The 17,397-nt window shown below is 40.7% G+C and overlaps 1 protein-coding gene across 1 annotated transcript; it reads left to right on the top strand.

Annotated features, from left to right (window-relative positions):
* Positions 1–15,333: 15,333 nt before the first annotated feature.
* Positions 15,334–16,782, top strand: LOC106945945 (uncharacterized). The gene is made up of 3 exons (XM_015029963.1): positions 15,334–15,550; positions 15,630–15,726; positions 16,100–16,782. Exons 1-3 carry the CDS (start codon positions 15,349–15,351, stop codon positions 16,452–16,454), a joined length of 654 nt encoding a protein of 217 aa, XP_014885449.1. The 5' UTR covers positions 15,334–15,348; the 3' UTR covers positions 16,455–16,782.
* Positions 16,783–17,397: the final 615 nt, after the last annotated feature.

The raw sequence follows: 17,397 nt of genomic DNA, 5'->3' as shown, positions 1-17,397 counted from the left end.
TTTTCAGACAATGTTTACAATAAAACAGTGCAAGCTGCAGACTAGGGAAAGATGAAGCATACGTCTCTACACACGTGATTCGGATCAGCTGTAATTTTACGTCAGGACACATGCAATCCATCATCACAGATTGTGATGGGCGAGCGGGAGTCCTCAGAGGAGCAGAAACTTAAAAGTCAGGCTTTAAAGGGGATTACTGTGAGAGGCTTGTTATAGCTCCTGGATGATAACGCAGGTTTAAAGCAGTGATGATGTGGATCCTTGCTGCCTCGTCAAGCCGTCTGAAAAGTAAACGTAAGACATAATAACTGATTGGGTTGTTGTGGAGAGATTAAACGGCTCAAGTTAAATATTCCTCCCCGACAGACGTGTTGTCTTCCCTCTGTGAGAAAGTCCCCACCGGCGTCCTGACTGTGTAATTCGTCGACGCGGTCCAGATGTCTCGTTGGGACGACATGCACCTGGAAGGCTAATGTAACCGCGTTTTAACAAATCAACCATCAAGCCGAACACACAGATGTTTCCACGCTGGATGCTGCGTGAGGGGACTCGAACTTTGGCCACCAGCAGATTTAGATTGGATGAACATATAATATAAGGCTGAGACAATGAATGCATTTATGAAACGATACATTGAAAGGGTTCCCTGTGAGGATGGATGAATGGATGGCAGGGTCTTAAATTTAAAAAGTACAACACATCCTTGATTCACAGCTTTTGGAAAAAAAAAATGAAGATATCTCTGAAAATGATGATCAGTTTCTCTGATTTTACTTTTCATAGGTTTATGTTTGAGTGAAATTAACTTTGTTCTTTTATTCTATGAACTACTGACAGCATGTCTCTGAAATTCCAATCAAAATTAAGTATTTATTTGCAGAAAATGAGAAATGGTCAAAATAAGGAAAGAACGCAAAAAAAAAGGAAAAAAAAGTTTGTATCCATTTAGAAACAACAAAACTAAAGTTTGGTAGAATAACCATGACATTTTCTGTGGGGTTCAGTGCAGTCGGCTCTTCATTTTTTTCCAGAGCCATATGTAAAAAAAAAAAAAAAAAAAAAAAAAGTAATAAAAGCCCCATTAAAAATGAACCATCCCACCCATTTTCATACAACATGAATTTAGCAAAACGCCTTCGACTTATGAATTATACAATATGGGAATCCTGACTTTTATGAGGCATTTGACTAAAGATGAGTGTCAAGCATGTAAAAATGAAACCGATTTAATTGCTTAATGAATGTTTTCACCGGCCTCGGCTTTTGCGCTTCGGCCTCCATCACAGACCCCTGGTCCAGCTGGGCTCGTGAGCGCGGCACCTCCGGCGCGTCCCACCTCAGGAGAGGAGAACCTTATACCTCCTTCCCTCTCTCCATGCTTGGACGAGAGCGCTCAGCGTACCATGAGGCACAAAGTATGTGATTTCACTGTTTGACTTGGCCGCCCACACCAAAACTGTCTGCTGCACAAGGAGCAGCCGGCCGGACTCTGAGGGGAAAACTTTTTTTTTTTTTATCACTTGTTTGAAGGATGTGTGTTTTTTGCATTAGAGGCATAAAGAGGACTTTTGTTTGCAGGTGTTTCTGTTGTGTTAGTTTATCTGCAGCCTGAGATTCTGCTTACACTCATCAGGCCGGATTAGATCACGGACAGTGTTTCAGTGCAGCTGGCGCTCAGCGCGTGTGCAGAGTTTGGGTTATAGAACGTTATTTAACAGTGAAGCTGGAAGCTGTTTTTCTTTTTCTTTTTTTTTTTTTTGCATATTTATTTAACACATTTATGTGTTTAGCTTGTAATGCGGGATTTTAAACATTTGAAATCCACACACCGAGAGCCAAGCCTGTTATCTCTAGTGTTTCTGCCCTTTGGACTCATTTACTCTAAAATTTCTTCTTCGCAGACAACGGCTCGTCCTTTGCTCATGTTTCTACAGACGAACCAAAAGATAAACTATTTTTTTTTAAATCGCCCGTCCTCACACACCTGGAAAACCATTTGAATCCTTTAAGGTTTCCCTCCTTGAATGCCTAAATGTGACACTTAAGACTTTAATCCCTGCTCAGCTGAGGGATTCTTGGAGAAGCTCGTGAAGAATCTCTTAAAAGGTTTAGTTAGTTCACAAAAAGGTTGTGGATATTTACTGCACTGCAAGGAGTTTATTTATTTCATGCTTGAATTGTTTTTTTTTTTTTTCCCACCTGTTTATATTAATTAAATGAACGCTCTTCTAATATTTGTCATCGTTGTAGAAGTACCAAAGTCTTGACGTAGGCCAGTCAGTTCTGAAGTTATAGTAAATTTGCCTTTTGTTTCACATATTGAATAGCTTCTGTTCTGTTAGCAATCTCCCTTACATAGTCAATAAATTAGCACATGTTGATAAAGTTCATGTAATGTAGAGAAGCACATTAATTACACACAGATTGGTGCTTTCTTCAAACCTTTAATTCCTTTCATGATGATTTTCCACATCCATATAGAGGAAATTGTCATTTCAGATCAGAATATTAGATCAGTTCATACAAACTGTGCAACATAGAAATATGGGTTTGATGATAAGTGTGTTTAATATTTGCCTGAAGGTTAGTTTCAAAATATATTTCTAAGTTGACAAACAATCCCCATTGGAACTCGTGTTAAATTTTATAAAATATTCATGTATGAAGGGGATCAGAAAAACAAATCCTGGTAAAAAAATTTAAATATCAATGAATCGTTCAAAACCTGATTTGAGCAGCGTCAGCGTTCAATTTTGTTGGTATTATTAAAGAATGTTTCCACTTTGCCATGTATAAAGTAGCGCTGTAGATTTCCCTGCCCTTCTCCTGACTGATACATTCGTCCTTTCGATCTCTTGTAACATCCCCACAAGCTGTGGATCCTTTAGCTAAAGGATCCAGATGGCACAGAAATCCTAACCTTTATTTTAAGGTAAATAAGATTCAGTTTAATCTATGTGAACAGATGTAGACGAATTAGTTCAGAATGCAGAGAAATATTAAAACCACCTGGTTATGAGATGATTAATAGAATAAAAACAGTTTGTTGGGTGAAATACATATTACTGAAAGACATGCCGTGCTGGAGTCGCTGAAGGAGCATGTTGACATTTGTGTCTTATCTTTCTATAAAATCCTACATTGCATTAGCCAGCATGTTCCTAATGTATTTAAAGCTTTAATTTATCATCTAAATTTTGTCGCTGACGTGTCCCGTATTTGTCTGTTTTGGAACAAGCGGTTAATGACGAGGTCCGAATAAAATGCCAGCCTCTTCCAAAACATTACAAACGATGAGACGCGACGCGGTTGGCGCGTTCGCAGGATTCCTGCTTCTTTCCCGTGTCCGTCCTGTGAAAATAATCTCATGTGGAGAGCAGCATTCCTCTGACCATGTCCACACAAGACGTCTCTATTTTTGGGCCACGGCTCCTGCATCCCACACACACATGATTCCCCTCGGAGTGTCTGGTGACATCTTTTCCCAGACATCTTTTCCCTGGGTCGTCTTTATTTGTCATGTGGGCACTCTTGAAGCCAGCGTGTGGTTTCCAGTGAGAAATCTCGCCGAGGTTCGAGAAGGAAGGGGGAAAGAAGAACAACAGATAGACAGCTGAAACATAAAACACTGGAATGCAGCATTTGACATCTATCAGCCAGTTTCCTTCGAGGATGAGAAATGCATACGGGGCTTAAGAGAGTGTGGACTATATTTAAGCATGCGGAAAATCATCTTATACGTTGTAGTGTAGGTCTTGGCTCATTTGAAACTTCCACTGTAGATTCCAGTGCTTGAGTCATAATGAATCATGATAATTAACACCAGGCCCAGAGCGTCTGCTCCAGAGGATGAGAGCGGACAGAGTCCCAGAAAGCATATAATATATATATATATAAAATATATAATCTTATAGAACGAAATGTCAAAAATATTGCTGATCTCACTGCCCTGTTATCTCTTCTTCTAAACAGAAAATAAAGTGAACGTGTCGGTGGCGTCTGCTTACAGATGGACACCTGTCTTCACAAACACACCTGAAGACGGATGGACACCTGTCTTCACAAACACACCTGAAGACGGATGGACACCTGTCTTCAGAAACACACCTGAAGACGGATGGACACCTGTCTTCACAAACACACCTGAAGACAGACCTGTCTAGCCGCAGCAAACAGGGAAATTAAAGATATTAAAGGCATAAAATGTAAGTCGATGGAACATAAACATTTGAATCAGTCTTTTTGCTGATGATGCATTACTTTCTCTCCAGGATTCACAAACATCTCTCCGTCTTGTAATCGCAATCGATAAATGTGGCAGGCTCCTTTATCAGCCTGATCGATTACGTTAACATTTTTAATGTAATGGATTAATCCAAAATTCATTACAAAGTTTAGCTTAGCACTTTAGCTAAGGCTAAAATACTAAACTGAAGGTCAACCGCATCAAAATGTTAACATTTGCTTGTTCTGTTGTTCTTGGGGATTTCTGTGGGAGATAAATCAACGAAGCAGAGCGCCTTCAGAAAATCCAAGCCAAGATCTTAGAACAGCATTTATTTCTAAATTTTAAAAAGCACAGACACGCATTTGGCTCCAGGTTTTTAAAAATCCAGGTATTGGTCTATGTTCAGAGAAAAGTTTTCAGAGATTTTTCATTTAATATGGGAACTAAACGGGCTGCAGACATTGATGAATCTATATGTAAGAAATGAGACTGTAGATGTTTCCAAAACCTGGTGTTGCTGACTGATAGTTTATTAACTTGCAATAGCCTGCAGCCAGTTCTCATCACACAACAGGAGGGTGTTCTCCAAAGCCGTAATTTATTGGATGTATAGGAATAGTTTTCAGATGAGTAAGGTGACGCGAAGGAAGGAATAATCACTGCGTCGCGCAGAACACCGACTGATTCCTCAGAGTATTGTAGTTCAATCTGCAATATTCACACCCCGTCATTAATCAAACAGTGGCAACCGCTGGAAAAAGAAATGGTTTTAATAATGAAAAAAATGTTTCCTCCCACTTTACCATTAATTTAGTCTAACTGTGGGACTTGTGAGAGGTTACACAAGAGCTCTCCCGCTGGAGTGTCTGGAAGGAACTCAAAGATCTTGTTAGTTTCCTATTTAAGAGTAGCTGTTTGAAACAGGAAAATGAAAAAGCACTTTGCTTCTTCCCGATCGGAAACCCTTTTTATTTCCTTCACGCTATTACATGCCTGAGCAGTCTGGGGGCTTCGCTAAAAGAGGAGCTGGTGGTCCTGCTCATAAATCTCTGCACTGTTTAAGAGGACAAGGGAATAGTTAGTCTTGGAGGTATTATATAAACAGAGCTTTCTTTCCTCTTATCACAGATGTGCAGTGAGGCGCATGCAGGTCCAGGTCTGGCTGTTTGGTTCGTCACAGAAGGATGGGAATCAAGAAGTCAGTGTCTTCTTTAGCCTGACCAAATATCCTTGAAAATTGTCAAACCTGTAGTTTAGATGACTCAAAGATTGGTGTTCAGAGGAATGGCTGAATTTGATTTAAAAAAAAAAATTAAAAGCTCAACAAAGCAATCAACGGTTTGCAACATTGGGTTCCAATCACGGCCCCGGGGGTCTTGATGGGTTTCTTTAAATTGTGGCGGGAAGAGTGTGTTTGTTTGTCGTATATGTCTCTGTGTTGCCCTGTGATGGACCTGTCCAGGTTGGACGGTATGTCTCTTGACCGATGTGGGCATCAGCTGGAACCAAATAGCTGAAATCTGCAAATACTCGAGATCTCCTCTTATAACTTCCTATTTCAACAGCTCAAATCCCAAGCATAGCTTATTTTGCATAAATACATACAGTGAAAACGACCTAAGCTGCAGTTCAACAGCTTTTGCAAACGCCATCCAATAGCGTGTCAAGCAGCTTTGCACCTGAATTGGTTTTGGGTTCTCTGTCACAAACCTTCATGACAGGCAGATCTGGTTAGACACAGAGCCAATCAGCTGGTAGGGAGGGAAACAACATCCAGATAACCAGGAAGTGAGAAACCACGAAGACATCTTTACGAGAACGTGTTAATCGTAAATCTCCAGCGTTGCTTAAGAAGCTGGAATCTCCCTCCAGATGCCTTTGGTGTCCTCCTCAGACCTCCAGAAGTCGAGGCTCCTGCCTGGTAATTTAGCTTTTTCTCACAGCTCCAGCATCAAAAGCTGCTTACATAAAGACAACAGGAGTTCTCTTGTTGGGGTGCGAGGCTTTCACCTTCAGAACAACGGTCCATGTCGACGTTACGCCTTAATCAACCGCCGCATGTCTCCCTGCTCCACAGCTTCAACGATCGTAGCAACCCTGATGCTGCCAGAACTGAGATTAAACCCTGTGAGTTCCTGAAAGCTTCTCTTCCCACTGAATCTCATCCGTCTGACGGTCTGGTGGTTACAGTAATCAGATTACTCATTTGTTAAAGATTCCTCACGGATGTTTAGAACGTTGCTGATGGGAAAGATGGTAATTAGACGAAGTCTGAAGGGTACACCTGAATGTGGGCTTCCTGCATTTGTGTTAATATTTTACCAACTGTAATAGCTCAGAGGTCTGCGTTTCGTACTGTATTTGGTTTAAACGGACTGTTTCAGTGTTTGGTTATGCATGTTTTTCCCTCCTCCCGTCCATCACTGGGTTTCTGGGGAACGGTGTGAAGTTCGGTTTTCCAATAAAGTCAGCTTTTCTCTGTAAGTGGAGCCACGGCGAGACGGTGGGTTTGAGGCTGAATGGAGCTTTGTCGGGTCAAGTGGCGTTGACCTCTGTTGATTGCTGACGGCTTGCAGATCCCTGAGCAAACACTTTTATTCTGCATTTCAACAGAAAAGTGCGGAGTTTCCCCGCCAAACGCAGCACAGCCAAGGATTGATTCATACGCCAGGAAAGTTGAAATAGGAAGAAGAAAAAGAGAACGTGTTTCTACCACAAGCGGTTTATTCAGGTGTTGTTTTAATAGAAGTGAAAGAAACCATCACACACAAAAACAGTGATTTTGAGATATAGATGTTTACATTCAACATAAACTGAGCAGTGAGTTCAATGAAATAAAAAACAAATCTGATGTGCAATAACACCAGGTGATTAGAGCTACAAAAACATTTTCTCAACTAAGACCGGGATTCACGTTAAAATAATATTACTCAAGTAGAAGGAAAATAAAAGTAATGCTGCACTAAAACTGCAAACATTTTTTTTCTGGTCAAACCATTGCTTGATTTATTTTAATTAATGCTTTAGATTAAGAAAAATCCATCTTTATTTCCTACTTTTAGATCTTTTTTTTTTTAACTTCTCAACTAATCCCAAAGAACAACGCTGCCACCACCGTGCTTCGCTCTGGACGCAGCGGCCTTTCGATGACGCACGAGTTTCTGTGCAAAACATGTTTTGTAACTGTGGCTGAAAAGTTCAAGGCTGTTTTTTTGTTTGTTTGTTTTTTTTATCAGACATGAACACAATCTCTCCCAAAGCCTTTAGGGAGATTTCAGCCAGGCTGGGATGTTTTCTTGGGCTTCGGGTGGGAAGACGTGGAGAACGCTGGAGATTGTAGTTATTTGCACAACACAACAACCAATACTTGGGAGAAGCTGTTCCAACTCTTTTTATTAGACAAGCGTATTTCCTTTGGTTTTAGTCTCTACTCTTTTATTTGTCTGATACCTGGCTCGGTTTTGGGTTGGGTTGTTTTCCTTTAGATTAATGACCAATATTTTTTTATTTTGGGTTTAGTGAGATTAATTTATATCCTGCTAGATCCCATTGTGCTCATTTACACTTTAAGTGGTTGTTGCTATGCTGTAGAGGATTCATCTTATTCTCATGCCATCCAATCACCTCCCCAGCAGCTGAAAGCCATCCAGTTCTTTACCTACTTGTCAGATCCTTCTTTTCTCCCCCTTCATGTCGTCTCCTACACCAAGGGTCCATCCTCCTTTGGAATAGTTATTGTTCCAGGCTGATGCTCTCTAGTAATTTTTATTTTTTCTTTGTTTTCTTTAGATCTTACTTCGATAAATCTTGGTTTTCGTTACCCTCTTGTTGTGCTGGATCTGCATTTGGGGATCTTGCACAAAAAAAAAAAAAATCCCGATAAAATCCTGAACCCGACTCAAAGGGAATTCCTGTAAAACTACCTGTGAAAACCAGGGTTTTGCACAAGACATGAGCTACGTTAAATGTGGAATAAATATGAAGGGATTCCTCACGGCCTCGTTGGTCACGTCACTGATGCCTGACATTCTTTGGCTCTTTTTGACTATCAAGGAAAGCCTGAACGCTGCGGCTCCTGATCCTGCTCCGTTCTTCGGCCGAGGGAATTTACTGATGTCTGAAGATGTGCACCGTAAACTTAATCGCCCCCAGAGGGATACATAAAGTTTTCTGATTGAAGAGGTATTTTCACTTCACATAAACAGCAGCTTGTGTTCATGGATGTGTGTAATTTTTAGTTGATTGATTTAGAAAAAAACCCAAAAACCCAGCAGCAACAATTACCTCAATAAAAGGTAAGAGAGACTGTCATCTTAAGGAAAAGAAGATTTTTTTTCTCCAGTTTCATCCTCCTCTATATATAGAGATATATTTATAGATTATCTCATAAACCCACATTTATTTCTATACTTCCCAAAGGACACATTTTCTGTCTCAGACGCTGAGCAGAACAAGCAGAGGTCAGACACGACGACCAGCTGAGAACTTATTACCTCTCAAAATGCACCAGCCATTCCTGGATTTCTAATAAATAACTATTAATCTTAATACAATCTTTGCTAATGCTATTTGGATTGCTGCCTCACCGGTGTGACACGGCCGTCTAAACCTTTTCTAGTTCTGCTGTTCCAGCTCTGGACTCGTTTGACTTGATGGGCTGGAGATGAAAACCACGTCGTCTCATTCAGAGGCTGATGCTGCTGCACTGGAAGTCAAGCCTCTGGATGAGGGGCTGTCTGTGCCTGCAAAAGGTTGAAGATGAAAGATTGCTTTTGCAGAAATCTATGGAAGCACCTCCTGTGCATATTTGGTCCGTTTTGGTACAGCAGCCGTGGCATCGTGAGACTCTCCGTCAGCATCGAGGATCGTATAGTTCAAAATCTGAATGTCCGAAAACCTCTGTGTGCATTTTTGACTTTTGATTTGATTGCCGCAAAACAGGAATTAAATCACATCCTATATTTTTTGCAGTTGCATTGATCATATTTTTTTTCCAATAATACTGGAATGATTTCATAAATTGATCACGTGAGGCTGCAGTAGAGGTTAAAGAAAAAAAAAAAAAAACATAAGCAGCAGTCAGTTTCTATGACGGCAGGTGATAAAAAGGTCCTGGGACAAACTGAACGGATGAAGTCGTGTGTTACAAACAGCGTGATGAAAAGTTAAATGTACAGTTAATCAGGTAGAATATAAATGCCTCACAGGCTTTGCGGCATGTTATTTATCTCTCAGACTCTGCAGCTTTTCTTTTTTTTTTATATATATATATTATTACTATCTCATGCACAGGAGCCTTGACCTGATAAACAGTGTGGGGGGAAAATCCAGCTTACTCTGCCAGCAGCTGCTCTGGAAAAAGAGCATTATCATTATCTGAATGCATGTAGAAATGTCTCTAAATAGATCCAAAAATATGTTTTACAGAAATAAAACCTGAGCCCTGGATTTTAAAGATGCCCAAACAGGAGAAATAAATTTAAAGAAGAAAAAAAAAAAGGTCTGTGATCCAAACGCAGTCGCTCATACAGAAAACTATTTTAATGCCTGGGTTTTACACAGTTCACTCACTCAGAGTAGCCATGCTGCTTCTGAGCTTTAATTATGTACGTTTTAATTATTTCACGCATGGAAATGAGGAACGATCTCTCCAAACGTTAACAGGATTATTGAAAAGTTGTCAAAAACACCTAAACGTTTTTTGCTCCGACTGCTGCTTTTTTCCTTTCCAGTGTTATTTGGCTTTACTTCTCCTTGTTTCTCTCGCTCTTTTGAAAATATTTCCCTGACATGAGCTAATCTTTTCAGACTCTCAACCCACTTCAGCGTAGAAGCTAAACTGGAAATTCTCCCGTTGTGTTTGGAGGAACCTGAATTCCTTCCTTTTCCTGGACATCCATCAGCGTTTAGCAATCCCTTTTCGACGGCTCCAGCTCTTAGTAAAGAATGTGGGTGCTGCAGATGCAGCCCGCCGTCCCGTTTACCGAGCGGTACTCGCTGCTGGCGATCGGAGAGCCGAGGCCTGGGTTTCCTCAGCAGGCTGCTGCTTCCCCGCCAGCGACGCGGCGATCTGTGGCGAGGCTGAGCGAAGAGGATGAGCTGTCCTGCTCACTCGCTGTGACGGATGGGAGTTCAGTTTGGGGCTCGTTCGGGATCTGAGTGGCAGAAGCACAAAAGGAATCAGAAAACACACAGTGCTCCTGTTTAGTTATTTCATTTGAGCGCACCATTAAGTTCTTATTTTGCACAGAAGGCATCAAAAAGCATCCACGTCCCTTAACTTCTTTTCCCCAATTTTGTCACCATAAATTTGAATGCGTTTAAATTTTTTATTTTTTATTTTTTTTTTTTCATCATGGAGCAACAAAAGGTTTAGTGCAAGAAACTAGTGATGCGTAGTTTTAAACATGGCTGAACAAGCAGAATCGCCATGTTTGATGGTTAGGCGTTCTGAACTAGACAGACGGTGATCAGCCGCTTCTAAAAATCAATCTAGAAAATCTTGATATATCACAATTTATTCATTTTTACTGAGGGGGTTTATTCCTTCCTATGTTTTTTTCCCTCCTTTTCTAAGGAAGGAATAACCCCCCCCCCTTAAAAAAGGAATAAGTTAACTGTGACATATCAAAGTTTTCTGGATTAGTTTTTAGTATCTAAGTATTTTTTAATTTGACTGACAGAAAAGCCGAGTGTCTTCAGTCAGAGGCTACTTCAAAATGCGTTGTAATACAGACTGCTTCAGGAGATCCTTCCTGCCCACAGTCATCACCATCTTGAGTAGCTCTTCGAAGAATCCAGAACTAAAGAAAACGTAACATTTTACAGGAATTTCATTTTTCGGTTTTCTGTCAGACTTGATAACTTTAACAACTTAAAAGAGCAACTTTTCCTCTCACACCAGTAAAACTCATGTAGAACCGCGTTTGTTACACCACTTTTATAAAAAGTGGTGTAACACTTTTCTTAGAAAAGTTTTGAAAAACTTTTTTATTATTATTTTAAATAATTATCTGTAATATTGGAAATTTGTTGTAATTTTTAAAGAACTACCCGTTTGTTTCTATTTTTAGGCTTTATTTTATTATTATTTAAAGATTTAAATTAAGTTACATATTTTTATTTCTTTTCTGGAGGTTGGAAAATTCCTTTTAAAAAATAAAATAAAAAAAATATAAGAAAATCATCTCTCACAACACATTACCATTACTTTTAGTGTCATTCCGTGTAGAAATTCAATGCAAATTTTGTAGAAGTATTCTGATAAAATGTTAAAGACTCATGTCTGTTATTTTACCAATTTTTTTTAGAAAAGAATATTAGCTCGTTCATTAAAATTTTTTTATCCATAGTTATTAATTAAGAGTCGTCGTTGAAGGTCAAATTTGTGGCCCCAGAGCCGCAGATTGTGGACCCCTGGCCCAGATGATGCTCCCAAAAAGCTCCCTACTTTCCAAACACCCGTGTTAAAATTAAAACTTATATCCCATAAATCCCATAGTTATTGCACACGCATAAACACGCTTTGATCAGCTGTAGCTCCTCTTATTGTGTTCACAAGCGTCACGCGATCGCTCATCCGAATAATGACTGGAGTCAGAAACTGTCAGAGAGCAGTCAGCAGTTCACTCCCAGACCTTTAACTAGCAACGGCAATAAATCAAGGCAGGACCTTCCCGCTGAACCACGTCAGAAGAAATGGATCGCAGCAGAACCCTAATTCCTCACCAGCCTCTGGATAAACACAGCGAGGGGGGAGTGGGGGCAGCAGAATGGACCGGGGTGAAGCTGAGCGATGAGGGACGGGGCAGGAATTCTCCCCGCTGGTCTTTAAAGAGTCCGCAGGGCTTTAAGGGGAGATTATTTTAGAGATGAATGATTGGTTTTTTACAAGTTAAAGCAGAAATGAAGTTCGGGGTTCCGCCGATGCGTGAACATAAAAGCGATCGGCTTTGTTGTTCTTCTGCAACGTTACGTTAGAGCAAACCTGGGAGAGAGGAAGGGAGGCGATGTCAGACTTTTTTCACAATAAATAAATCTCACAGTGGGAACATACAGAAAAGGGGGTGGAGAGGAAGAGAAGTGATGTTTAAATCTCACTCACTTCATCTCTGTAAGCCCCCTCCATGAAGAAACGTCTCAAACTCGACTCTTAACCTCGAGATGCTGCGTGGTGGAGGATTTTCATACAAGGGAGGCGAGAAATTATGAGGCTCTGCACGAAGAGGACGATGCGCTGATAAGTGAGGAGCTGCTGGGGGATCGGCTGCTGTATTAACTGCTACATTAAACATTTACTCTCCACGTCCTGAAAGCCGACATTACTTTCTCCTTACTGCCAAGTCTGAATGCAACACAGTAAAAGTGAAACGTCACTGGGGGGGGGAGTGATGTCAGATGTGAGAGTTAAACTTCTTGTGACCTTTAAAACTTTTTCCGCAATGTTTTATTGTGTTTTAGTACGTTAGCGGTCTGGACAGGGCTAACTCTCCGATATGTGATCACTAAAGGGAAACAAAATTGCAGCAATGACCGTGAAGCGATGCAACGAGTCTTTTACATCTCTCCGGAGAACTTTTGTCCTATTATTTACTGAATTGCTTTGGAAGTGGAAAACAAATTGGAGGATTTTCAAGGATAAAAGTAGCGCCACATCATCCCAAACTCTATTTTTTTTTTTATCTGTTCAAATTTTAATGAATTTATGAGACAGTCAAGCTCAGATTCCAGCCTCTTTATCTCTACAAAGTTTCAAATCAGTGTAAATGAGTCAGACTGTGTTCATCTTCCACACACTGACACAACTCATGTAGAAAGCCTCAACTGGCAAATGCTACAGACACAAGTAAAGTTAAATTGGGTGGTCAGCGTCTGACACCTAGTGGAGGAAACTGAATGAAGATGATCAGCCTGCTGCACCTGCGGTGGTTTCCAGACTGTGAGGCCCTGAAATAAGTTTTTTACAGATTCAAAAGACAACTCACTGAAATGACGAAGAAGAACGCCAATTATGTCATGCACTATTCTTACGCATCAAAAATAGCACCACAAAGGCAACGTTTGTTCCAAGTGCTTCACAGAAAAATGTAGCAATTTTAAAAACAGAGGTTAAAAACACACCATAAAACACCGAGACTGGTACCAGACTGCTGGTACCGTTCTGATGGGACTAGTGTTTCAACGTATAGTAGAAAACCTTCGCACTGCCCACATCAAATATGTAAAAAATATATTTTTTGTGAAAGTTGCATACTGCAGCCGAAACACTGTAAGGACGTGTAACATTCAGTCTGACTAGTTTCTAAATGTAACTATTTAATTATTTTTAACGTGCTTTATGCACATTGAAGCTGTTGTTCAGCTAACTGCAAACTGTTAAACCAAATATAAATAGTTATTTAGTAAGTTCATAAAAGGGGCCGACAGGCAACACGCAGTACGTCCAACACACACTCCTCTGTTTATGTGAATAGAGAAGGCTCTACAAGACACTTTAATGAGCTGTAAAAAATAAAACATTTGAAATCCAAAGTGCTTGATGAAGGCCATCGTTGTTTGCAGAAAGCTGGAAGTGTGAACCATTTGTCAGTCTGCAGTCACTGAGCTTCTTCTCAGTGATTTCAAAGGGGTCAAACTAACGCCATGCAGAGAGGATTTGAACCTTGTTGCTGCAGCGCAGCAGCGCTGACAGCTGCAGCAAAGAGCTGCTTGTCCATCACGCTTTCACACTCCATACGGTCTAGAGGAAGTACAACGTACTCAGTGGTAATGTGAGTCATTAGTGTTACATTAAAAAAAGGCCTGTTGTTCTTTACTGGAGCTTGGAAAAACCGAAGTACAGTTTAAAATGTCAACTTTGGTTCCAACAGTGCCACCCAGTGGATAAGACACGTAAATACCTGCAGGAGATAAAAAAAAAGTTCTTGTTCTGGATCTGAGAACTTTAAAAAATTAAACATCTCAAGAACGTATGATTTACACATTTACAAATAAAAATCATTAGCACAATAAAGAAAAGTGGTAATTATTATTATTATTATTTTTTTTTTAGCAAAGTACATTTTAATTTCTGTTAAACAAAAAAACATAAATGGCCTTTAAATTCTAGGAATCTGATACATAGTTGATTTTTATTCTGAAACCGTCTTGTCTTCGTCGTTGTTTTTGAAATAATTATCGATTGGAGTAGTGTGTGTGTTTTCAAACTGACATATTGGTATATAAAATGTTAGAAATGATAGAGGTTCTACTTTCTTTAAGCCTAAATTTTGATAACTATTTCCTGTTTTCTTCTCTTGTATCTCTGTCCTTTTTAAAGTGACTCGAGATGATTTTTCGTAAGCACACAGACTTCATACCTAAGACGCTTTCCTGGTTCATTTTGTGTGGCAGCTTCTAAAACAACACAATAAAATCAGTTTAATTAGGCACTTTGGTATATTACATAATGTCTATCCTGGTTCATCGTGACCTGAAGCGGAAAGGAAAAAAAATAAATAAAAGATTGTCTTTGTTCTCTTATTGCTCGCTTGTTTTGGACTTTTTGGAGCTATTGAGTTTATTTCCAGAGAGTTTGTGAAATTCTGCTGTCAGTTTAAAATAATTCACCGAGCCGCTCTCTTCGAAAAAACACACAAGAACGAGGTAAACATCAAGAAGAATAAAAAAAAGAAGTGGGAAATGCAGTTCAGTACCATGAGTTAGGGAGCAAAATCAGATACTCTGGTTAGATATGAAAACAATATTTAAAAACAGGTTGATGGTAGAATAAATAAATACAACTTTGTGACTGAGGTATAACAATTTAAAGTTAACTTGAGGCTTTGAGTCACTTTTCATGCGTTACAACTCCGGGCAACTTGAATGCACAAGCCGCACAAACTTTGTGTTTACTGTTTGCGGCATGACTTTTTTTGTTTTGGTGGATGGAAGCTTGCAAACCCACTGGTTCTAGGTCACCACTCAAATCCCATTACAGTGTAACAAGCATGGCATCTCCCTCCCCTCGCTGTGCCCCCAGAAAGCTGCGAAGAATAATGAGCAGTAAACAGGCCGGGCCAGCGGACAGGCAGCAAAGAGGGTGTCCAACTGGAACTGACAAAAGATGGGAGGGTGTCGCCATGGCAGCGGCCGAACCGTTTGAGTCACATGGTCGGGGAGCTCTCTTGAATCTGGCGAGGGGAGGCTCGGAGGAGTCTTTCTTCCCAGCTTTGGACGCCGATGGCAGCAAAATGAGCCAAGCCCCGATGGCGGAGAGACTCCATCTGAACAGGACGACAGGTTTCGAACCGCAGGACGGGGAGGCGGACACGCCCGTGTTTGGTGGGTAGAGCAGCGTAGAAATGATTTCAAACAGAGGAGTTTCTGTGAGATGTCAGTTTGTTTTTCTGTGGCACCCCAGAGGTCAGAGTGTTCAACATCGTCCTCATCAGCCTGGCCTCGCTCGTTCTCGCCATCACCGGCCTGTACTGCGTCAGCGTCTGCTACAGCCGCAGCAGGTCAGCGCAAAGTCTCCTTCACACCTTTAAGATGTCAAAGGTCGGCGTTGGGATGACACGCTGATGTACCTGGAGCTCCGTCTCACTGATTTAAACGCTTGACGCTCAATCTTTGGCGTTTTCTCGATACGCAGGTTGTTCTGTTAAACACGGCACTCGTTTTAAGTTGTCTGACTGCAAGAATGAACTTTTGCAATCAGGAAGAGGATTAACCAATTCATTAGATAGTAGCTGAAAGTCGTAAGTGATTCTAAGATGCAAAGTTTGGCCTATGTTGAAAGCAAAAAAAAACAAAAACAAATTATTTTTCACAGTGAGTTTATGAATACGAAGGGAGCTGTGATGTAAATTTAAATGTAAAATTTCCCCTCAGGCAGTCAAAGAGAGCCCTTATTTACGAGAGCGCCGTGACTCGGGGCGAGCCGGAAAACCCGGTGGCAGTCAAAGCTGTGAAGCGGTCGACCAGCTTCGTCAACCCTATGGCGTTCTTCAGGAGGCCCGAGGCTGCAAAGGACAACTCCAGGGTCTACTTCATCTACAGCAACCCTCTGCCCGTGGGACTGAACGAGGACGAGGAGGAGGAACACAAAAAAGCCACCAGCACCACCACCAGCGGCAGACCGCAGCAGCAGACTTTGCTGACAATGCCGCCGTCGTTACGGGAGTACGCCAGCGACCCGAGCAGCGGATTCATCCTGGACCCTCCCATATTTTACATGCAGCTTTAAACAATTAGGAGAAAAGCATTGGCTATGAGGTTAATCTCGTCTGTAGCTGTGTCCACTGTCCACTATCAGAACCTTGTAGGTTAAAGGATTTATCTTCCGTTTCATTAACGCAGAGCAAAAACGCGTTAATGAGAAAAGTTTTAACTTTATGGTAACCTGGACTCAAAATAGTAGACATGGCCCAATTCTTATATTTAAAACAGAGGGGTGGGGGGAAATCCCACAACATATCTCCATAAGGACAAATGCATTAACTTAGCTTTTCCTTTTAGAAAAGAACATTGACATGGATAATTGTGGTACAATAAACATGTTTTCCTATCGTTTCCTTTTTGCTTCGCAGCCCAGTGTTTTGCCATGTTAATTTGGACTGATTAAAAGTTAGTTATTTTAGATTCATTGATTTAAAAATACCTTGTTATAGTACCTAAATACAACTCATTTGTAAACACTAATAAAACAATTATTGTAACATTTATTATGTTGTTGTTATAAAAACACCGACACCCTGGGTCTGTCAGTGACCAACATGATGCACACAGTCTGGAGGAGGAGAGGTGGAATCACATGACTGGCTGTGACCCTTCATCAGGTTTAGCTTGATTGGTTATAATAGCCAAAAAAGATTTGATTTTTAATACAGAAGCATTACGTCACAATCATGGGAAAGTCTGCTGACTGCACAGCTGTCCAGCAGGCAGATACTGACACGCTCCACAGGAGAGTAAAACACAAGAAGCTCCAGTTTCACAAACAGCTGCATTTCAGCATTCGTGGAAAGTTGAGTGAAAGGAAAAAGTGGGAGAGAAATTAGCCACAAAAAAAAAAAAAAAAAAAAAGGCAAAAGGTTTTCAAGAGCTTGGGGGGGGAATCGAAAGACATGAACGTTGCTGGAGTCATGAATTCAATAGTTAAACATATCCAAGACATTAGCTTCTGAACT

The sequence above is a fragment of the Poecilia latipinna genome, unplaced genomic scaffold (assembly GCF_001443285.1).
Source record: "Poecilia latipinna isolate Pla-1442-1.1 unplaced genomic scaffold, P_latipinna-1.0 Scaffold169, whole genome shotgun sequence".
Lineage (NCBI taxonomy): Eukaryota > Metazoa > Chordata > Actinopteri > Cyprinodontiformes > Poeciliidae > Poecilia > Poecilia latipinna.
This window is presented reverse-complemented; position numbering and strand designations above follow the sequence as displayed.